The sequence below is a fragment of the Hoplias malabaricus genome, chromosome 1 (assembly GCF_029633855.1).
Source record: "Hoplias malabaricus isolate fHopMal1 chromosome 1, fHopMal1.hap1, whole genome shotgun sequence".
Classification (NCBI taxonomy): Eukaryota; Metazoa; Chordata; class Actinopteri; order Characiformes; family Erythrinidae; genus Hoplias; species Hoplias malabaricus.
The window spans coordinates 60,846,390-60,870,513 of NC_089800.1; the positions used below are offsets into that span (position 1 = coordinate 60,846,390).

Below are 24,124 nucleotides of genomic sequence, written 5' to 3' on the forward strand. Positions count from 1 at the left end.
ATCTTCTTTGCTCCTTTTTATATCTCTCTCTGTCTTATGTGTCTTCCTCTCTGTGCCTGAAACCATGGGAGTATTTGCTCACAAATTAGAGCGCCACCCCCTCCCTCATCTCACCGCTTTCAACTCATATGAGTAAACTTTCCCAAAGCCCCACAGTGCTTTCTTCAAGGCAAACATGCTAATACTGCAACCCTACTGCCTAGCTACTGGGAAATGCACTTTGAGAGAGAGAAAGAGAGAGAAAGAGAGAGAGAGAGAGAGAGAGAGAGGGAAAGAGAGAAACATTTGGAAGCAGAGAGACAAACAGAGAAAGATGAGGATATAAGCCATGAGCAGGTTTCACAGACATGGTCGTGTAAAGAAACCCTGGGTTGAGGAGATAATCCAGAGTACAGCTGTAGAGAAGTCTATGTACACTACACTAAAAAAATAAAGGTGATTGAAGAACCTCTGGAGTTATCTGGTGCAATGCCACTAAAAACCATTCAATGGATGGCTCTTTAACAAGTAGTTTTTAACAAGTCATGTGAATAAGCCTTTAAAGTTTAATGTCAACCTTACCAAACCTTACCAAAACTGGTCTATTTTATCAAGCTAGTTTGTGCCCTAGGTCACATAGACAGAAATGTATACATTTAATGTTTTACTTGTAGTGTTCTATTAAACGCTTGCCTGTCTATCTCTCAATGTCTTTAGATTTTTCATTATGTGACTGTGCACCAGCAGATAATAATATATTCCACTCAAGAATAAAACAAATAGAGAACACCTAACTGCATTATACATTTGGACATTTGGTTGGGTTTTTTGTTTTACAGATTTAGAACCTGCAACTTGGTCTTTACAATATGTAAATACTAAATGAAATACAGCCCAATAGAGGCGTTCCAAAATTTACATTTAAAGTTTGAATATTTTATATTTCTTTCTGCTTTAAAGCTACCATTCTAGAACAAGGGATACAACCTTTGTCATGTGTAGTGTTGGATGATAAACTCTCTGCACCAGTTCAGTCTTATTAGGAATATAAGATAGTATTGATTTACAGATGCATTGGTATTAAAGGTGACGTTTCCTTACCATTTGCTAGCTCTCCAGTCTGTTTGTGTGCTGGAAACTGGTTGAAGGTACTTATGAAGCCACGGTATTAGTAAATGAGTTAAAAAAAACAAACAAAAAAAAACTGTCTTGGTCCACCATGTTAGGCTTTCTCTCTTTGTCTGTTGATGGCAGAAACAGCAGCTGGTGAATTTTGTTGAAAAGCATGAACCAAAATGAGGATATTGCTCTACTCCTGCTTCATATGTGGGTAATATTGATTTGTTTTTGTTGTTTAGGATTACTTGAAGTGGAAAAGTCTCCAAACCCGGGATACATTTCCATTTATTCAAACATTGAATAAATCTTACAGACAGGTTAATATCAGCCACGTACAAACAACAGTTTTTTCCTCAAACATACCGTTCCACCTTCAAATATTCTGAGCTTCTGGACGTAAACAAACCAGAGAGAATTGCGTTTCCCCACAATCGTAGAAATCCCTTTTAATTGATAATAAACTGTTACAAACTGCAATACAACCCATTTAATTATTTTTTCCCTTTTTTTGGCAGCAGTTAGGAACAATGATGATTAACTTCATAAATACAGTCTTAAATATCACATTAAGTTATTTTGAGACTGAATCTTGTCAGCAGCATCCTGCACTAATAGAGTTCTGCCCTTGCTGCAGAATTCCTCTGTTCTGATGTGGTTTTTGTTTAAAAAGAAAACATGTTCACCACCCCTAAACTGCTCTAACTGTGCAAAAATATGCTAAAGTGCATCAAAGCCATAATTTTAGGCTGAATTTTTCACGTGGGTCTCTGCGGTGCAGAAATCATCAGGGCAGTGGCGGTGAAATGCTGCTGATGAGATGGGGAAAGCGATGGGGGGATGCTTTGTTAATTAATCTCTAAACCAATTCCCAGCACTGAATTTAGCCCCACCACACAGACTTGTAAATGATATGCTTTTGCTCTTGTCAACAGGCATATTTGTATTTGTGAATTATGCATATGGTATAATGGGCTCCATCCGAACTGCTGACAACAATATATCCATCTGCTCCCACGTTCCTACTCTCCAGGGTCTGAATCCCCTCACTCTCGCTCTTCACATCCCCTAAACCGATAGGGCACTTAGTTAGAGAATCAATGTTAAATTAGAATGTTTTTGAGGGGAGATAACAAAGCAAAGGCTGCTTACAAACATGGTGAGATGCAAGAGTGTATGTGTATGTGTCAAAAGTCTTTACCAACCAACTCCCCCACCCTAGTCACTTTTCTTGCTCTCTGGATGAAAGTGTGCCATCTAGTGGAGTGAATATAAAAGTGCACTCTTCTGTTAGTTTTGGGAAACATACTTACTGCCTGACAGGCCTGTGATAGGCTTAGAGAAGAAAAGAAAAAAAACTCCTCACAGCTATAGGGGAAAAAACAACCTCAAAACAGATATTTGACCAGCTGGCTGTCTTCAAGCCTTCCAGCATTCAGATGCACATTGGCACACGCACACTTCCTTTCCAAACCATCTAATCCACTTCCCAATCTGAGACTTAAAGATTAAGACTAAGTCTGTCTAAACATAAACAGATCATTACGACCATCGGTATGTCTCTAAGGAAATATACCATTTCAATCTTTCCATTATTATTTCCAATAAGTCAAACATATCTAGTGTACTGACAGCTCACTGGTGCTCTTTGCCTCGCCACCTAACATTATCACCCCACTCCAACCCTGCATAGAACTGTGGGGTAACCCCAAGAGAGAATCCCTTCCAAAGACCCTCCGATTGCCTAAATTGCATCTCTCAAGTGTTGTTATGGCAACATCTAACTTAAGAGAAGTGAATGAAGCAGCGTTTGTAGATCGATAATGAGCATCCCTGCGCTTCTGTCTCTCCTCATATTAAAGAACACGTCAGGGTTTGAGCTCTTCTCCAGGGCCGCTGCACTGAAGCTGCTGCTGCTGTCCAGCTGCTCCTCATGTCTTTACACCGCACATGCTTTAGCTGCTTTAACCACAGCCCTCCACACTCTAATTGCTCATCTGGGTTTCGAGAGAAAGAGAGAGAGCGAGTGAGAGCAAGAGAGAGAGACCCAAGTTGGGGTGGTGGGGACCATATATACTCACACACACACACACACACACACACACAAATGCATAAATACTCACACAAATATACATGCATATTGGGGAGACATGAAAATATTGCAAAATTGTATAATATTTATAAAAATATTAACAGTCGTGACAACATAATCACTCAATAAAATATAGATATCACTGTTTTACATTGGCCTAAAATTTCATTCTGATATTTGAATTCAATTTGTTTTAGTTCTACTATATAAATTAGCAACATATACAAAACACTGCTGTGCTATGGCCCTAAAATATCCCTTGATTTCTTCAAAACAATTGTTCAAATGGACACAGAATCAGCTTCTATATTTGTAAATGTTTATCAGGTTCAGCAGAAAGGTATTAACCCTATTTCTGCACTACAAAATGCAACTGTGGCACAAGCTCCCAAAAGATGAGTGGGAAAAGCTGACTGAAACCATGCCAATGACCATGTCACAGCTCTGAGATACTGTATTGACCTAGGATGTGGGACTCTGTGCCAAGCACCCAGCAGCATGGACAGAGGTGGGGCTGTGTGCCACATGACATGCTCTCAATGAGAGAAATAAGCAGGGACTTATGTTCTAGTTAATGTGGAGCCGAAGGCTGATTATTTTGGTTTAAACATGCCTATGAGTGTTAAATAACACCTTAGGCCAACTGCTCCTGCCTTCAGTGTCCTCCTTTCCTGGGTTGGCACGATCCCAGCAATAAAAACAGGATTTTTTTAAATCTATTTATTTGTTATCTATAAAATCTGTACTATGTCAGGAAATATATGCACATCAATTTTATGCCAAAATTCTATTGGGTTGGTTTTAAAGACCAAATGAGTCCACATTTAAGAGACAAAAGGACAATCCAGACTTTCAAAGGAGAAGGTTGCACAAGCCAACATCTGTCATGGTATGGGTTTGCATCAGTGCATTGGGATTTTACAGAGACATATGCTGCCATCAAGTTAGCGTCTTTTCCTGGGAAGTCCATGGTTATTTCAGCAAGCTATGCCTGATTCTGCACATGCCACAGCAGTGTAGCTTTGTAGATACAGAGTGCTTATGCGTGACATGCCTGATTAAAGTCCAGATCATTTTTTTCTTGTACCAAGCAAGAAGAAGGCAAAAAGACAATTTGCAAACCTGAAACAATATTTTTGTCCTCAGTTCCCAAATAATTAACAGGGGAAGTAAAGGAGATGTAACACGGTGGTAAATATGCATTTGTTGTAACAATAAATGTGTTTACATATAGAAATTACAATCAAGTTAGTCAATGCTGGAAAACACTGGAAATCTTTTCTTTGTGCTTTTGTACCTTAAATCAAATTTCAACAGAATGAACAAATCCCAGATGCTGTTTTTTTACTGCATTTTACAAACAAACAAACAAACAAAAAAGTCCTAACTTTTCTGGAATCAGACTTTGTAAATGTGACTTCTGTTACTCTATGAACACTGCCTTAGAAATGTAAGGAGTCTCAGAATACTGACAGCTCTAACCTTGACCTTGAGATGAAAAGCACAGACAAACGCAGCAGATAAAACTGAGAATGCTTTGATTAAAGATTTACACAACAGCGGTTAGTCTCTGAAAACTATGCTCATGTTTACAGCTGTTCTCAGCAACATGCACACATATGGCTGTCCTCTGAGCAATCCACTATTGGACTACAAGCTCTTTTAAAGAGTGAAAGCAGTAGCAAATGGGGAATATGGCACACAGCCACATGAGGAGAAAGAAAAAGCCATGTTGGAAAAGCAGAATCCAGTAGACAGACAGCAAGCTGCTGCGGTTTGTTTCTCCCTCTCTTTTACTTTCTCTCTCTCTCTGTCCATTTCTGTGATGCCTCCTCGGCTGCTCCTACACCTCCTGTCATCCCTCTGTTTCTCTTTCCCTGCCTCATCCTTCTCCACCATCCCCGTTTCAATAATTCATGCCGTATGAGGACTGAGTGACTGTCTCTCTTGACAAACAGCATTTTCTTTCCTTCTTTCTTTTTTTAGTGCTGTTTCATGGACTAGAATCAATCGCTCACTCAGAAGTTGTGCAGGGGTCTGGTGAGAACGGCTTGATTTATTAGATAGGGGAAGTGGCTGTGGCCTTTACTGTGTGTTAATGCTGATTGTGTGTATGTTTGTGTGTGTGTGTGTGTGTGTGTGTGTGTGTGTGTGTGTGTGGTTGGGGGGAGGGGATGAAAGAAGAGAGAGAAAGTGAGAGATGGCTAGACCTAGATCAGGATCAGCTCTTTCCGAGGCCATGCCACAGTGTGATCTCCCAGTCCGCATCCTGCTCTACAGGACTGAGAGCTTGTTGCATGCCTCCCCTGAGGAATGTCTCCCTTTTTTAAAATTCCCATTTCATCATAAACAGCCATCTGTTTCTCTCTCTCTCTCTCTCTCTCTCTCTCTCTCTCTCTCTCACACACACACACACACACTCACACAAACACACACACACACATATATATAGACAAATCGAAAGAGTGAGAAAGAGAGAGAGGAAGGGAGAAGGGAAAAATAGGAGAGATTGAGAGGCAAAGTGGGAGGAAAACAAAGAGAGGAAAGGAGGGAGCATGAATGAGGGGAGAGAGAAAGAGAGAAAACAGAGAGGGGTGAGAGATAGTGAGAAGACAGAAGCAAGGAGGGAGAGCAAGTGAGCAAGAAGGGAGGCAGGCAGCATTGGCTCCAACACTAGGTCCTTTGTCCTGAAACCCTGGCAGTGTACACAAAGTGTCTCTCTCTCACACACACACACAAACACACAGATGATGACCCTGATAACAAGTGTTGGTGTTGTGTTAATGATAGGGCGGTTTTGGTACATATCTGTGTAGATGTGTGAGTTGTTTTGTGCTGATGCTGTTTTATTGTTGATGTCTTTGGTGTTGTATTACTGTTGGTGTTTTATTGTGTTAGTATTGTCTTAGTTTTGTACTGGTGTTTTGTGTTGCTGTTGTATTAGATCAGTCACTATATATGTATGTGTGTTTGTGTTTGTGTGTGTGTCTGTGTAAAACAATAATAATAATTTTGCTATTGATGCACCTCACCCTTGCTGTTTTCCTAGGTGACTGACTCCATTGTCGTTGTGTCTTAAATTGCACTCAGGTCTATTCACAATGAGACAGAAATGCCCCTCCTAGTCTGCCCTAAACTTAACCAACCACAAACTCACACACACACACACACACACACACACACACACACACAAACACACTCTAAGGCCCACAGACTGAGAAGCCGAGGGCGATTTAAAAGATTAATGAGTGAAACTTAATCAAAATTAGAAAATGTATATTAATCTCTGTTCATGTGTGTGCACGTGTGTGTGAAAATGCCCTATGAACGTATGTCTGCTGCTAATGATGCATGCAGGTGTTCCTGTAAATACTAGTATAGCATTGAAAAAACACTGAAGAAATACACACAAATGTTTTGTTTCTGACTGTTATGACTTAAAAGGGTTTATGATGTACAGAGGTAACATCTCTCATATTAGCTAAAAACATTGGTTCTTACTGATCTGTGGTTACCTCGATTTTGAATCAACCACAGCCTTATGTGTAGAAAGCAACAGCTTTTCCCTGTACACCAACCACTCATCGGTTACAGCCCTCATTATTCTGAGGAACTGATGTTATTGCCTGATGTGAGATGCAGTGACCATGAGATAGAAGAAGTGAGTTTGTATTTTACAGTTCTAACACAGTTTATTTTCACTATAATTTCAGTCTGTGGCAGTGAGTACATCCCACTGTACCAGAGCTTTCACAGACATAAGAGCTCTGAAAAAAATTACTAATAACACTTCATTTCAACAGAACTACTGCATTGTATTTCATAAAATAACCTTAATTTATAATTGCAGGTGCAAATAATTAATAATGATTTAGTAGCAACAATGAAACTGATATAATTCATTCATTGATTCATTCATTGTCTGAAACTGCTTATCCAATTTAGGGTTGCGATGGGGCCGGAGTCTACCCGGAATCATTGGGTGCAAGGCGGGAATACACCCTGGAGGGGGCACTAGTCCTTGACAGGGCGAAACACACTCACACCTACGGACACTTTTTGAGTCGCCAATCCACCTACCAACGTGTGTTTTTGGATCATAGGAGGAAACTGGGGCACCCGGAGGAAACCCATGTGGACTGATATAATTTGTAATATTATATTATATAATACATTATAATATGACTACCCACTTGTTTCCATATCATAATGTGCAACTGAAAAATAAATTGAAAACATTTGCTGTGGCCCTATGATGGACTTGCAAAGAATCCATGGTGTGTTCCTGTCTTGTGCCCAGTGATTCCGGAGAGGTTCCGGACCCACCGTGGCCCTGAACTGGATGAGAGGTTACAGATAATTAATGAATGAATTAACAAATTAATTAACAAAAGAATGAATGAATGAATTTGCTATGAGCCTGGCACTCTAATTTCATAAATCCATGCACGTGAAGAAATGCGTGAGCATACCCAGCTATGGCCTCCCCAGTCTCTTTCCAGCACTTCTTGTTTGAGCATTTTGTAGCCTGCAACTACTTTTGTGTGTGCATCCTTTCTTCTGTACAGTAGAAGAATATTTACAGAGCATTATTACTGTTAGGCATGATAAGCCTTAAAGTATACGGGCGAATGCACACGGGTTATATGTGGATGCTATGCCATTTTATATAAGGGAATTGAGCGGGGAACGATTTTAGAATCCTCTAGGGGTCCTGAAAACAATCCCCTGTGGATACTGAGGTACAAGGTTTTGTTTAGACAAAACAATATGAATGTGGAAGAAGGAAAGATAAAGGAGGGGTCTTGATATTAGGCAAGGGATAAAGTAACATGTGAAAGGTGAAAGAAACGGAAAGAAATCCTGCTGCAGCTCCATAAAGCTGCAGCCTCACACATTCTCAAATCCTCTGTAATTCTCCCATCACAGCTACACTGTCAGACATAACACAGATTAAACCACATATATACACATGCACACATACAAATCTGTACATGCACTTTGTGTCGCACTCATACACAATCACACACACAGAGTTGCTTTCACCACGCAGCTTAAAAGAGCTACAGCCTGGACCCAGAGAATACACAACAGCAGATTAGTGTTTTCCCTATGCACAGACTAAAGAGAATTCTTAAAGCATGGTTACACAAATAAATGTATATACTCTTGATACATACTTTTCATTCTAACTTTAAAAATTTCATCATGGTCCAGCGTAGCCCAGGTTTCGGACACTTCTCAGTAAAAGGGGAACTGGCAGTGATGGGCATCAACACAGTAATAGGGGTGTATTGAATTTTAAAAAAAATGTTTCAGAGGCAAATATAGTTGCAATTTAGAGGTTCTGACAGACCACTTCAAAGAGAACCAGTAGGGCCCAGTGGGAAAACCTTTACTTTTTACATCTGCGGAAAAAGAAAAAGATCAAACCTTTTGATATAACATGCATAAACACATACCAATAGCCTAATAAAGTGCACTACAACACCTTTTCCCTGGATCAACAAGCTTGTGAAAGGAAAAATTTCTGCAGGGCAAAAACAGAAGTGCATATGTGTGTGTGCATGTGTGTGTGTGTGTGTGTGTGAGAGGAGACAGAAAGTTCAGGTAAAGAGGAGCTTTGAGCAGTAGGTGCATCGGAGCATGCGAGATTAGACAGAAAATTCATCCTGCTGTCAGTAAACACGGAAGGTATCCAGTGTCTGCCATACACATAGCTGCCTCCAGCATAGAGACACACGCATACACACAACTAATGAGCTCTACATCTGATTGCTGTCTGACTAACACACTGAGCCCGAAGTACTAGGCTCTTATTGCCAGTTTCACATGTAAATCAAAAATATTCTGACTGCAGATCATGTATGAAATACGCACACTGAAGGCTTATGGGACGCAAGGCTGAAAACTCAACTCAAATGATGTTTAGTTGGAAGTATTAACAATAGAAGACGTAAAGCTTTAATACTGATTGTCATACTGCATGGCCAATTTTCTGAGCCAAAATAAAATAAATAAATAAAAATAACAATTTTGATGGCAGATTTAAATTAACAACAGGGATGAACATGGATGAATGGGTTAACGGTGCTAATAGTTTTTTCTTGTTTTTTTTCTTGTAGTTTTTTACATGTGCATTTAAAGCAGAGCGACATGTAATGGCAGGCGTTTTAGTGAAAGTGTCGCTTGGTCTGGACTGATGTGATCTTGGGGAGGGCTGGTCAGAGGGGTCATGCTGCAGGGAGAGGGAGAGAGCGAGGTGCTTGGGCACATAAAAGAAAGAAGAAAAAGGCATTATATTCCTCTACTTCCTCGCTTACTGTAAGATATGACTAATGGTGGGGTCACTATGCCCGATGAGCAGGAAGATTAGTTCTGACCTTGATGGCGACCTCGGATGGCTCAGAGAGAGAGAGAGACTGAGAGAGAGAGAGAGAGAGAGAGAGAGAGAGAGAGAGAGGTGGAGAACGGAGGGAGGAAGAAGATGGAGGGTGTAGGAAGAGGAGGCTGCCTGTCATTACCGTTGTTTCCAGTGTGAGTGGAGCTGGTTATTAATTTCATTTCTTTATGATTCACAATCTGCTCTTTTGAAATATGCCATATGCTCCCAGCTATTGGGAGGATGACGAGTGTCAGGAACGGTCCAATAAAGGCAGCTTAAATGAGGCTGATTTACGGGCTGTGGCTTTCGGCAAGCGCCGCTCTCCATCTCCCCCTCTTTCCCTGAGCGTGGGCAAACAAGGCCTGGCTCCACACACACACACACACACACACACACACACACGCACCTACCTGCTCCCAATCAATCCCCCTAGCCCAGTCCGATAACGGACCGCCACCCAGCACCCGGCGCGCACACACACACACACAGCGATAACAACCACACAAGCACAGTACATATTTATTAGTGCAGGTGGGCATGCAATCAATACACAGGCCCAAAATCAGTTTGTTTTAATCATGAACAAATATATTGACCTAACACAATGCCGGGCCGCTTTATCTATCACTAATAAAAATTCATTGAGACAAGGTGCCTATACTGGCTGTAAAAGGAACAAGGCATTATCTCCTGCACTCCCCTGCTCGCCCTTCCTGTGTAACTCTATCTCTGTCTGGCTCTTCCTTTCTTTCTGTCCTTCCATGGAAACACACAGCTTCTGAAGGACAGAAATCTGACAAAAAAAAGCAATATCACCAGCCAAACCCTAGCAGAGATTTTTCCAATCCCTAAGATTTGCTCCTCTTCATTTCCTTTCCCCCAGACTCATCTTTTCACATTTTCTCTTCCCTTGTCCTTACCGTAACATGTTAAGCCTTAGAATTTGCAGTTATCACTGGTGAGAAAAAAAACACATGATGTAATTTTATATTATTTCTTCATCATAGCTCTTTGAAACAAGTGGAAGAATGTCTGTCAAAAGTGTAGTGCCTAAACCTTCATGTGCTACTACGCTTCTTTAGCATAAGTGGATACCTTTAAGTATATAAGAATTCTATGAAATATTTGCATGTTTGTTTGTTTGTTGTTTGGGGCATACAGCTGGGCTGACTGACACTTTGTCATATTGTCTGAAGATCACAGTATTTCATTTACCATTCAAATGTTCATAAGCTCATTTTTCCATACTGGAAATATATGCTAAGAATGATAAAATCCAGAAAGGAATGGATCTGCAGCATCCAGACAATGACATACACTCAAAATAGAATGAAAAGGCTACAAGTAAACCGTTACATAAAGGCATGACTATAATGCTCATTATATTTTAAACACCCCATCCAGTCAAAACATTTTTGGCCTCATTTCCATGTCCACATGGTGTTGTTTATACACTACAAGACACATCAAGAGTGATATAAGCAGTCTGCCTCATGACTGAGCAATCCCCTTTCAAAACTGTAGCATTCCAAAGTATCTCAAAATAGGTGCCTTATACAGCCAGGGTTTCTTACATCATAAATCTAAAGGAAAGGAATCTTGACAACTTGAGAGGCAGGTATCTAGAGATGCTGTAGTGGAGGGCTACGTGGAGACAGTGGTCGGGGACATATCAGATATTCATTGATCTGCACATACTAAAACAAGGTGACATCTAAGACTAATTTAAGGCATTAAAGTTTTTCCTTGGAAATAGCTTCTAAATATGTAATCTTGAAAAAAATAAATGAGTTTTTATGTGTTTAACACATGGCAGGAAGGAGACACTAAATAGTACAATGATAGACAACACAAGAATCGGCTAACCAAAATAACAGAACTGGCCAGTTAGCATTCTCCTCCAAGATCAATAGGCTTTCCAATGATGTGGTTAGCAGCAGCTTCAAAAGAATCAGTGATTTCAGAGTAGCTTCACATATCTCAGAGGAAGCATGTTAGTCTTTACCCCCCCCCCAGCTTGGTTTCATGGTGTGGGTGGGGAGACCTAGCTAATGGATTGCATTGCCCAAAACTACACTGGGGACATAGATAAACATGTATAATACAGTTAAGTCTAGATATACGTTTTCACGTTTGTCATGTTCTTGTCACTTTACATTTCCATTACATGATGATGATGATGATGTAACTATGGGGTGACTTCCCAGACAGGGATTAATCCTAGTTTTGGACTATATCCAAAATGTTGTGTAGTCCAGAACTTAGGCTTAATCCCAGTCTCCGTAATCACCCCATTTTTAAATATGTGATTACATAAAAAGCAACAGACTTCTAAGGTTATATAATCACCATAACCCACCAAGCCATTCTTTTTCTCACATTTTTGTTCAGTTTTCCTCACTGTCTTGTATTTAAGAAGAGTGCTGACTTCTGAGTTAGGTTTTTCAGTTTCTGGTGTTAAAGGAAAACTCAGCTTTTTCAACATTATCTCTATATTTATCAATTATTTCAAGAATTTTCCCGTTCATTGCAAAAGAACAGGAAATGTGACTCAAAAATCACATTTAATGAGCATCAGTGGGCACTGCTGAGGAACACTGAGAAAAATGTCAATGTTTGGTTACCACGGCAATCTACTGAACGATATAGATGCACCATATAAAGAATAACCTGAAAGCGCTGTTAATGCTGATGATGTTCAAACTCTCAACGATAGCTCAGACCAGCATCTCTTGTCTGTATTACTCTATGGTCTCACCTTATAGAGATGGTGCTGCTGCTCCTCTGACATCATCAACTCGTGGCTGTCTGTCACGATGGATTCCATGTCCACCAGCCAATCCCAGAGCTCCTGGTACTCGGTCTGGAATTCTGATAGGCTGAATGGGGCGAGAGAGGGAGGACTGTGTTAAAGGTGCCCTCTGTGAGAGGCTGTGGGTGATATGAGCTTGGCTCTTTCCTCATCTTCCTGCTCGTCTGGCTGGAGAGGGAGGGAGAGAGAGGAGTCGGGCGGCTCCGAGCTCTTTTACTGAGGGAATATTTGACAAGTGGAGGTAATTACTCTGTCCCGTTAGCGAGCGGCGCGCTGCGGCGCAGGTAAGTGAGGTGTGAAAGGGGTCGGGAGCAGAAGGGATCTTTAACCCTCGCTCTGAGTGACGGCTCCTGAGCCAGAACAGCTTAATTAAACATGACTTCACCTCCCTATTCCCCAAGCCTGCCTTCAGCCCCGACATGAAAGGACATCAAATATTTATGAAAGGAGCAAGGACGATTGCGTGCATGCTCACACACACTCACGCTCACACATAGTCATAGACATATCGTATGCAAGTGTATTGGGCACATGCACGCCAACACAAGCACAAAGGTGTGTGCCCAAGCACATACACACTCACATACACTGATGTTTAGGCTTTGTTTTTGTTTTTTTCCCTAACACCTCCGCAGGAGGGCCACATGTTTTATAAACATTAACGGGAAAATTGTTTCCTATTCACACAGCTTTAGAACACTTTGACAGTTACGTCAAACTAGTGCCATTTTCTTGTCTGGGTTTTAAAAGCAATCCAGAGAGTCGCCCCCAAAGGGGAGGAAAAAAGACTATGAATGAGATTACACAAATAACTATGAAAAAAGGAGAGAAAAATCAACAATTCCTCTTTATTTCAATTCGAGGCAGACAGAAACTAAACAGAAGGGTGGCAAGCAGCGGTTGCAGCTCCATATGTAATTTCAACAAGCGCCGTGGTGCATATTAGCATTTTGAAGCAGGCGCTGATGAAACAAAACAATGGAGAAGAGTATATGAATATTTTATCTCCATGTAAACATGACATTGATCAGACCAAATGACAAAGACAGCGAAGAAGCATTGAAAGACTGAAACAATGTAATGCTGATGTACAGAATCTCCCTGAGGCACAGCTATGGCTGATTAGAAACCTCACTATGTCTTTTGAAAGTTAAGTAGACAAATGCAGAACAGTGTTCTGCTATAGTGTCTGATTTTTGGTTTTAAGGAAACATAGATCTAAATATCTGAACTCCTAGGGCATGTCAGCAAACAAACAAAAGACAATAACAAAGCTCTTTAAGCCATTCAGCAGGCCTACTTCATAGTTTCGTCGAAATGTCAGTATCATTTTCTCTCAGCTGGGGTTGCATCTGTGTATTCAGTGTTTATACATTCACTGAAATGTCTGTAAAACAAAAAAGAGACTTTGGAGCTACTTCTGCTGCTCTTAGTGGAGTTGTGTAAGAGTTCTCTGTGTTAAACGTTAGCATTAGCCAGTAAAATTGGCTTCAGCAGGTCAGCAGATTGAGCCTCAAATGGAGGCCTCATTTTTTTTTCCCTTTCTTTTCCCATCCATTTAACATCAATCTGATGGCCTGGGGCTCTGAGGGGAGCTGGTGGAAGGTTATGAGGGTGTTACTGTACCTAATTCATCATCAGAACCTGGCCCAGCCACCCACGCCTCACCCCGAGCGGCTCTGTGAAAGGTTGGTCGCCTTATTGACACCTCTCACATCTCATGCAAAGTGACACTTTTATAGAAATCGCTCTTTAATTTATGGTGTTAATCCCCGGTGCCTGATGCGGAGACTTCCCATCTCCCTTTTCTCCGTCTGTCACTTTTGTTCCCCATCCCTTTCGTCTTTTAAACGAAGGCCCTTCTCAGTGAAAGTTTCTGATTGGTGAATGGCAGGCGTCCCTCGAAGTGCAGTGCTGTGTGTGTGTGTGTGCATGTGTGTGTTAGTGCATGTGTGTGTGTGTGTGTGTGTGTGTGTGTGTGTGTTTGTGTGGATGGGCCTTGACAGTGGAAGAGGAGAGGCCGATAGTTTTCGACAGCTCCTCCCTCCAGACATGTTTCCATGCAAAGGTAAGGGCCAAAGAGTCAAAACAATGAATCCTTGAGCAGCCAAGTCCGTCATTAAAATTCAAAGGATCATTATGGGTTTTTTTTTATCCCGCAAAAATAAATCATTAGAATGAAAGGCTTAAAAGGATTAAAACGATGCTTGATTCAAAGCCAAGGCACCGAGTCAAGTCCAGACTCCAGAGTTCCTCTACTGCATTAGAGTGGGCAGGAAAGGGGGGTGGGGGGGGCCTTTCAAGACAAAAAGAAAAAAAGTGATAAATAATGGTCCTGAAATGAAAATGTGTTATTTTTAGAAAGCAATGCCTTGTTTTAAAACCAGTCATGCCCATTTATAACTGATGGAAAAAGTGTGCAATTACCCAGCCCCAGGATGCATTAGAGGACTGCAATTTTTTTACAAGAGCTCGAATAAACAGATCTATATCAATGCATAAAGGGCCTTTACAGATTTTGTAAACTTATTGTTAAAGACTATAATTTATATATTTGTATATATTTTACAAGTATCAGTAAATACTGTACCCTGGACATTAATGTTAAGGAAATGGGGAATGTAAAATAATATAACAAACATGATTGCCCATGTTGATGACAAAATAAAACGTCTGCTTTTACTTAATCTTACTGTTGAGGTGTTGGATTCAGCAGGAAGTTTGGTGGCTGCAGGTAGGAAGAGAGTGTGGTCGGCCTTTTGTGAAGCTCTAATGGATTGGCATAGGATATTTTACATCTTATCTTGTATATGATTCTAATTACATTTTGTAAGTACATGTAATTCGTAGTAACTTATGTTTCTGCTCTTTTTCCATGTTGTTGAGTGAAACATACTTTGTAGTGAAAAGGAGCACTGTAGTTCAGCAGCATATGAGGGCCACAGAAGCTGAACTGAGTCATTTATAAATATTAAGATTTTAAAATTCGCAGTTGTTTTATTATTAATAAAATATTATACTATTTAATACACCAGTTCTCATGCCTTGATATAATGTGCCCATCAGCCAAGTTAAAATAACTAGAATAGGTAAAATAATTCTAATAATTTAATTTAAGTTTTTATTTTTTTTGAAACTTGCACTGGCACGGTGGCACAGCAGGTAGTGTCGCAGTCACACAGCTCCAGGGGCCTGGAGGTTGTGGGTTCAATTCCTGCTCCGGGTGACTGTCTGTGAGGAGTTGGTGTGTTCTCCCTGTGTCCGCGTGGGTTTCCTCCGGGTGCTCCGGTTTCCTCCCACAGTCCAAAAAAAACATGTTGCAGGTGGATTGGCGACTCGAAAGTGTCCGTGTGTGTGAGTGAATGTGTGTGTGTCTGTGTTGCCCTGTGAAGGACTGGCGTCCCCTCCAGGGTGTATTCCCGCCTTGCGCCCAATGATTCCAGGTAGGCTCTGGACCCCCCGCGACCCTAAATTGGATAAGCGGTTACAGATAATGGACGGATTTTTGAAACTTAATTACTATGAGCAGTTCCAGAAATGCAAATAGAGGACATCTGATTTTACTCGAGACATTCATATAAAATTGGATTTTTTCAGCAACAATACAAAACGTGTTCATTCATTCATTCATTACCTGTAACCGTTATCCAGTTCAGGGTCGTGCTGGGTCTGGAGCCTACCAGGAAACACTGGGCACAAGGCAGGAACACACCCTGGAGGGGGCATCATTTCTTCGCAGGGCGACACACACTCACACATACGGACACTTTTGAGTCACCAATCCACCTGCCAACGTGTGTATTTGGACTGTGGGAAGAAACTGAGCACCCAGAGGAAATCCATGCGGACACGGGGAGAACACACCAAACTCCTCACAGACAAGACCTTGGAGTTGTGTGACTGTGATACTACCGTGCCACCCAATGCAAAGTGAGAGGTACGATTAGAGCCAGGGTTTGAAATTTGAGAGGGTGAGGAATGTGAGTAAGGTTAGTGTATGTAATAGATATTTAGATCAATTTTAGATCAAAACATTCACTATCTACTGGTGTCTACAGTAAACCATCATAATGATGTGAATTTGCTCACGTTAGGAGGTATACACATGCTCTATGTGTATTTCTATTCTCTGATCTGTGGTCTTTCAGTAGAGTGGTGAATGAATGTTCAGAGGGCTTTTACCATACCTGTTGAACTTGGACATGCGGGAGAAGTCTCTGTTCCTGCTGGAGCTGGAGTACTGCTGACTCCTGAGCTTTATGCTCATCTGATCCACCATATCCCTCTGGGCCTCAGCATGACACTGCTGCACCTGTGTCTGTTCACACACATACACACACACACACAGACTGCATCAGAATCAGCACAATCAAAGGCTTCTCAACTTTCTCACTGGAGGATGCCTTGGATGTCTTTTGGAATTACAGCAGTGCTTTGGTTTGCTTCATATTATTTTGGATCCCACTGCCACAAAAAGCCAAGAAAACAAAAACCGGACTCTATCTTCATACAGCATATATTAATTATGGTTTCCCAACGAGCTTGGTGCAGTGACACAGCTCAGTCAGGATGGGTTTCAAACATGCTGAATTAGGGCTGCTCTTTGCAAATGTTGGGACTTTTTTCATGATTAGCTACAGTCGCTGTGGATGCAAGAGTGCAAATCAGTGAAAGAAAAAAAAAAAGCCACATTTCTGCTGTGCATCTGTGCTCGAGAAAATTGGTTACATTGGGTGAACGGAGATCGGTTATTGCCCAAAGTATTTGGAGATGAATCTGCGGCAAGCCAATAAAATTTCCAACAGCCTGCTTTGATTTTTAGCTCATTTCTTGACACTGTATGAAGCGCTGCGGTTTGCATTCCTTCCAGAAGCCGCTCCGCCTGCTCCGCAGATGCCTCCAGAAAGGTCAAACAATTCCATGAATGCAAACTGCTCCTCAATCAAAGCTACCCTTGATAATAAACAAGCAAATCAACAGAAAGATGTGTTGCCTTTTCATTCCATTTATTGGGCGGGTATCAAACGCCCAGCTCTGGCGCTTTTCTCATTTGGGAGGAATGAAATGAACCTAACTAGGAGCTCCAAGAAAATTAGCGGCGCAAGTGTGGCGAGTTCTCCTCTCCCCCCTCAGAGGAATTTGCTTTCATTTGCCTTCATTTCGGATTCACTCAGCTCACTCGCCGATGCCGTGTCAGGATCCTAATTACTCAATCCCGCTGGAGCTGCTTACACACACAATAATGACTAATGCCCGCCACAGACAAAAGCAATTTCTCCTGGCCACCTTGAGTCTGAGGACAGTCCGGCCCAGCACGGAGGCCTCCTGTGCCGCACAGAGGACGTGCCTCTGATCCGCCTTCGCTTCTCTCTCTCTTTCAAGAGCCCAAAATCCTCCCCAATCAAGCACCATCATTTTTCTCTACAGCTGTAAAACCAGTGGCTGAGATGTATTAGAAATCTATAAATGTATATGATGGGCCTAGTGGAAGATACTGTTCCTTTGGGTGAAAATGAGAAACATCAATAGTGATACACAGCTACATTTATTAGAGCTCTCACACTTGAAGGAGAAATCGGTCTATTGATGAGAGCATTTGTCTTCTGAACATCATATTCATGGCTCTTTCCACACAACTCTTTGCGAGCATCTGGCGACAAAGGACCAAGCTTTTATTATCACTAGGTTAGTAATGCAAAATGCAAAGGCCCTTTGCTCTATGAGAAAAGCTAAGTGGTGTCTAATGGATTTCCCCATGTCTGAGTATATAAAGTGGTTTAAGGCTAACAGCTAACAATATATCCTCTCTTAAGTACAAAGCTCATATGGCTTTACCACAGAGTGATATTAGAAAATAACCTCACTGAAGCAGAACGCTAGAACTGATTCTCCAGCAGCAGAATATCCTCTATTTCTATTTTAAATAGAATCATTCAAAAACCTGCCCATCAGAAACAGCTCCACTTTGAAAACCAAGTAATACACATAGGAATCAATATAAATTTTTATCATTTGATACTTACTCCTGTACCTAGAATGTGTAAGACATGCAGAGATGAGTAAAATCTGCTGAATCAAGCCATTTTAAGCCTTTGGTTTACACGCCAGTGCCAATTTAACAGCCTCTGGAAACTTCTGCAGCTCCTCGCCCTGTGGGATTCAGCGAGTGATCGTGCTGTCAGTCACAAGCTGAGAGAGCGCTATAGTCATCATCGCTTCCTTCGTCTCTCCCACTCCGACTTCACACGCTGCTATAATTACAATGGGCTTTCATATATCAGGCCACAAGGAAATTAAATGCATGGTAAATATTAATAATTTATACGCCAAGTTCTAAACATACTTGGCTTCCAGCAGTCGTTCTTTAAAAAAATGTCAATAGGACTGCATGGCCTTAGAGATTAGTGGGAGGGTGTATCTGATGTTCTAAGAGTTGCCGAGGTATGAAGCATGGTGAGAAAGGTTCCTTTAACTTAGCAATGTAATTGATCCATATAAACCTCCGAATGAATAATAAACTCCTAATCTCCAGGACAAACACAGTCAACGGTTCAGAACCTGGAAAAATCCTACTACATCTTCCCATCACACCAGCACTACCTTAATGCGTACTGCAGGCAGAGAGGATTAAAGACAAATAGAAATAAGGAACAAATCAGTTCTTAGATCAAACAAAGAACCATACAAGAACATAGTCGCTCAAAACATTGTGTGTGGGGAGGTGGGTATGTTTATTATTGATGGCTAATGGACTACCATAGGTCGGACAGGACGCAATCTCAAAATCTATAAATCTCAAGATTTAACTGAAAATAGGAACTGGAGGAAAGACTTCCAGACGAGACAGTCCTTGAGCTTTTAGATCACATATGTTTCCAATAGAGTACTCGATGAACCTTGATATAATATATAACAGTTTAACCGATACTGTCTGAAGTTCTTTTCAGAGAAAAGAAAAAAGTAAGGTGGCTTGACAGAAGAAGGAAAAGAGAGAATTGGGAGGAAGGTGGCTGTAATACAAACAGGATAAGAGTGTGTCACTGGAGGCAACTGGGGAGCCATAGAAATTAACGAGGAAATGTATGTGGCCCTGGTGAGCTGTAGTGAGCAAGAGAACGGCAGCGCAGGGGGTTTGTGGCCACCTCTTAAACTACATATTTAAGCAATGTGACCAAACACGTGGTTTGTTTATTTCTTTATCATCTTGTCGGAATGCGAAGAGCATCGTGGCGAGATTGAAAACCGTGGGAAGCCTTGGCGCCATCTTGCCCCCCACACCAGCCCCCCCGTGACTGGCGTTCAAACCAGCCAGAACATACATCGGCCCTGTTTGAAATGTCTCCCATCAGACTCGTCCTGATGTTCCGAGGCAGTATCGGAGCGCAGCGCAGTGCAGGCATGCTCAGAAAATAAATTCTGCCATGAGTTTTGTGTGTGTGTGTGTGTGTGTGTGTGTGTGGTCGTGCCAGCAGTCGTAAATGGGCGAGAGTTCTATCAAAGCAGCTCATAAAACCGCATGCACAACGCTGAAGCCTCGGCTTCACAAAAAAAAAAACAAACAAACAAAAAAAACCTGAACAACACAAAGACATACATATTACAAATAAAATAAATATAATAACATAAAAAAATGATGTTCGGCCAGGAACGTTTGTAATTCATTTTAGCATACATGGCTTCACTAGAAAAAACAATAGTTTTATTTTCAATATCAATGTGATTCTGTCTTTTGCATGATTCCTCCTTGGAAACGGAGAGTGAAGGATTATTTCTGCCGAGAGTAGGCCTTGAAACTCATTTGAAAACTATTACTTTCCGATCACTGGCCATAAAGGCTGGATTTAATATGTAGTGCAGTCTCCTGGCATGCATCACATGACTTTATGGCCCAAAATAAAGGCTGTTATTACACTGTTGTAAGGCAGGCATTTCTCTTGTTCCCTCACTCTTATCAGGCCCCCACAGCTAAACAGGCTCCGATAGAACCACATTCATGAGCTGTTGTTTCACTGCCTTGTCAAACAAATTTGATTATGTGAGCAGTTAAACCTAAAGGTAGCATGTCTGCAACTATCTACAGCGCCAATGATATGGCCAGCAACCAGAGCAAAGCAAGGGGAATCCTTTTTATCATGACTAGAGGACAACATTCTGTCTGAGTGCTCTACAAAAACACTTCATTATAAACAAAAGGCATATGTAATGTCACTATAAATTATGCAAACATTTGGAAATGCGTTATGCATGTTGAGCCATTTGAGCAAAGATACAGACTATTCACACCTGAAGCCTCCTAAACAGGAATTTGTGTGTGTTTTGAGACAACTGTTCCAAATCCTCTTTCTGTAGGAATGTATTAAAGTCCTCTTTTCATTTATTGTGTCCCAAAATATGTCCTTGCCCAGACCAAACGGCTGAGCATGAAATCAGATTGCATTTGTTGGAAACGCAGTATGACGTTCGACTTGCTTTTGGTTTAAGCATCAACAGCGGTTTTGACCTTGACATTAAAGCACATTCCGGTGCCTCCACCCCTGTGGAACAAAACATCAGTGATGTACCTGAGCTCCTTCCCCTTTAAGAAATATCTCAGGCGGTTTGAAAGCTTTAGCTCCTGCAACATTTATCAGGGCGTGAAATTAGCAATTGCTAGGAGCTAAATTGCTGCCTCTTATTTAACGTTGTTGCTGAAAGGTGACATTTAATCGCTGATCCCTGCTTCCAAGAAGTCTAAACACCCAGAGAAACATTGTGAGGAAAAGACAAGGGGGCTTCAGACAATGTTCACGTTATAGATTAGTTGGGTGGAGGGGAGGGGATGGGGGAAGGTGGGGTCCTGGATCGATTGCGTGATCATCATCATTTTCAATCTAATACAGACTAGCCCCACTTACATATGTGTTGCTTTGCTGAGCTAAGTCATGCATGTCGAGCATTTGCACAGAACGTGTGGCAAGAATGTCAAACTAGATACACCGATTACAAGAAACGAGACTTCATGACTGATACTTACGCTGAAAAGACAGTAAAAAGGCTCACATATATAGATATAAACAAGCCAGCACTCTTTCCTAATGTCCAAAAAGGCACTTCTTTTTTCTGTTCTCTCCAGTTTTTTCAAAAGCAAGGCTGCCATAAAACAAAAGCATTTGCAGAAACTACTTCAGAGCGACCTGCTTCAAAAATCCCCTGACTTCAATTCCGCTCTGCTTTTCAACAAAGCTTGACGGCATGCGCCAAGCGGCTTAGATGAAGATATTTTGAACACCGAGCCAAGCGCTCCAGGCAGGTGTTACATGAGAATCCATTAATATAGGTAATTAACATTAGCCACCATTTTAATTAACATGCAAACTAATTAGGAAATAATTAAGTAACATAAAAATCTGATCTTAATTCTAAATCGAAGGAAGCCAGCTACCTCTGTGTGCCTCTGTTGAGCTTTTTGGGCAGGCGGAAAAGAGCTGATTTATTTTAGAGAGGGGGGTTCGAGTTAAAAGCAGGTTGCTTTTCAAAGTGGATTAGGGTAAAAATGAAAGAGCAAACAGGCTCAGGATCAGATTCACATAGAGAAGGGATGTGTTTATGCTCTCCTGGCTACTGTTTTGGCCAGATTGCAATTGAAAACACTGGGCTAGTGTATTAGACACACAAAGGCACGCCAGTAATGATGGCCTGAGTGTGACCGGGTGTGCGAGACACACAGAGAGTACAAGTATGTGTGTGTGTGTGTGTGTGATAAATAGAGAGAGAGAGAGAGAGAGTGAGAGAGAGAGAAAGAGAGAGAGAGAGGCACAGAATAAAACAAACAGCCCCAGTCTGTGCAATTAAACTGCCACATTCTGCCAGTCGAGACAAAAATAAAGGCGATTTACATTGTTCCATATTGATCATATGGATGTAGCTATTCTTCTTGAATACTGTAAACTACTGTGACTTCCTCTTCCTTCTTTCTTTTTCTGTTAAATGTTCCTAGTGTTTGAGTGCTGCAGCAAAGCCCATTTCCTGAAAACGTGCCCACATGACATTTGTTGCTGGAATGATTGTGTTACGACCATAAAAAGGAGACAGGGACTGGAGGGAGAACGCCTTGCATGAAATAACTGCTGTTAAATGCTCTTCTTGGCAATCACAGAAAGAAATTGATTTTAGTAATAAGACAAAGAAAGCAATTGCAGAGATCGATGCGTAAAGCCAGAACGCAGTGTACGGAGCCAAGTTTACTATTTCATTAACAGTAGGACAAAACTCCAGAACCATTCGCAATGACAAATGCCCGGGACCATTATATGCACATTTCAGGTAAGTGCTTCGGGCCAAGTTAAATTCGATTTCTCTGCCCCATTGTATCTCTATTTATTATTTGTTGTATTTGTTCCAGATGGCGAGGGCTGGGGCTGCTGAGAGAGTATTGTTCCTCCAGCTCCGGAGAGCGCAGTCCCAAATAAACTCTCAAACACAAATCCCACTCCAACCTCCACGCTCTAAAAGCTTCCACTCCGGCGCACACACTCACACACACAGGCGCGCTCCTAATCAATGCTGTATTTCACTCTCTAAATTCCTAACACACCCACCTCAAGCTTAGCATAAAAAACTAATGTCTCTCAGCCTGCATTCAGAGAAAAACAAAATGAAAATTTCATTGTAGTCTCATCATTAATCACAGCAGCAAAGATGAAAGTAAAACATCCCAAATGTACTGAGAATTACAGACGCACGCATACCCCTAACACACACACACACACACACACAGACAAACACACACATGTACCCCCGACACACACACACACACACACACACACACACACACACACACACACAGTCTGCCATACACCACAGAGCACCATCTGATGACCTTGGTCTTCATTAGCTGTGGTTATGGGCTGTAAATGGCCTGTCTAAAAACGCTGCGCTCTGTGTGTGTGTGTGTGTGAATGTGTGTGTGTTGGCATTAGTGTGCGTGTTGCCGGGGCGCACGGCAGAAGGCAGACGGCAGGCTGGGCAGGAGAACACTGAGGGGTTAACGTGCTGAGGAGAATCTTAAGGCGGGCTGTGACAGCACCTAAACGGCTCTGACACCTCAGCGTCGTGCTCACTCCTACCAGTAAGCCACCTTCAAAGTTGCTGTCAGGTAAATGACCTTGTATTTCATTAACTGATAATTAAATGGATTTATTCCACTAACGGTTTTAATTAAAATGCTAGAAATATTGATTACCTCTATCATCTCTACTCCCCCCAGATGAAAAAAGGTTTTAGAACTGTTTATTTAGAGAGGGGAGAGAATTAAATTAGATTGAATCTCTAAGAGACCTAAATAACGCTCCTCAATTTTTCTGCTGCCCAAGCAGAAAAAAAGAGGTTTAAATTTTTTTAATGTTTAATTAATTATTTTGAAATCCATTTTTGCTTACCTTGATATTTAATTAAAATATCATTTTAAAACCTAATTAAATCCACTGGTTTAATTCAAGGGGCAGAGTCTCTATCAAACACTGAAGGCTGCCAGTCCTGGAATGCCTGGCCCGTGACATGCAGGTGTATAAGAAGCAAAGCCACAGAGCAGGGGGTGGATCTGGGAAATGAGCTCACGGCAGCTGCTGGTGTGGAACCGTGCTATTGCCCTAATGCATATTGGATTCTGTGCCAAAACTAGTGTCATCAGGGCTCAGAGATGCTGCAGATAGCACCTCAGCAAGGACCCCATGCCCGCTGATGGACAAACTAATTGCGCATG

The 24,124-nt window shown here is 41.5% G+C and overlaps 1 protein-coding gene across 1 annotated transcript in view; it reads right to left on the reverse strand.

Annotated features, from left to right (window-relative positions):
* Positions 1–24,124, reverse strand: part of akap6 (A kinase (PRKA) anchor protein 6) — a 113,119-nt gene that overhangs the window by 30,161 nt on the left and 58,834 nt on the right. The window contains exons 8-9 of the mRNA XM_066669601.1: positions 16,572–16,702; positions 12,331–12,451 (exon numbers count right to left, since the gene is read on the reverse strand). Coding sequence (XP_066525698.1) covers positions 12,331–12,451; positions 16,572–16,702 — 252 coding nt within the window. The remainder of the gene's footprint in view (positions 1–12,330; positions 12,452–16,571; positions 16,703–24,124) is intronic.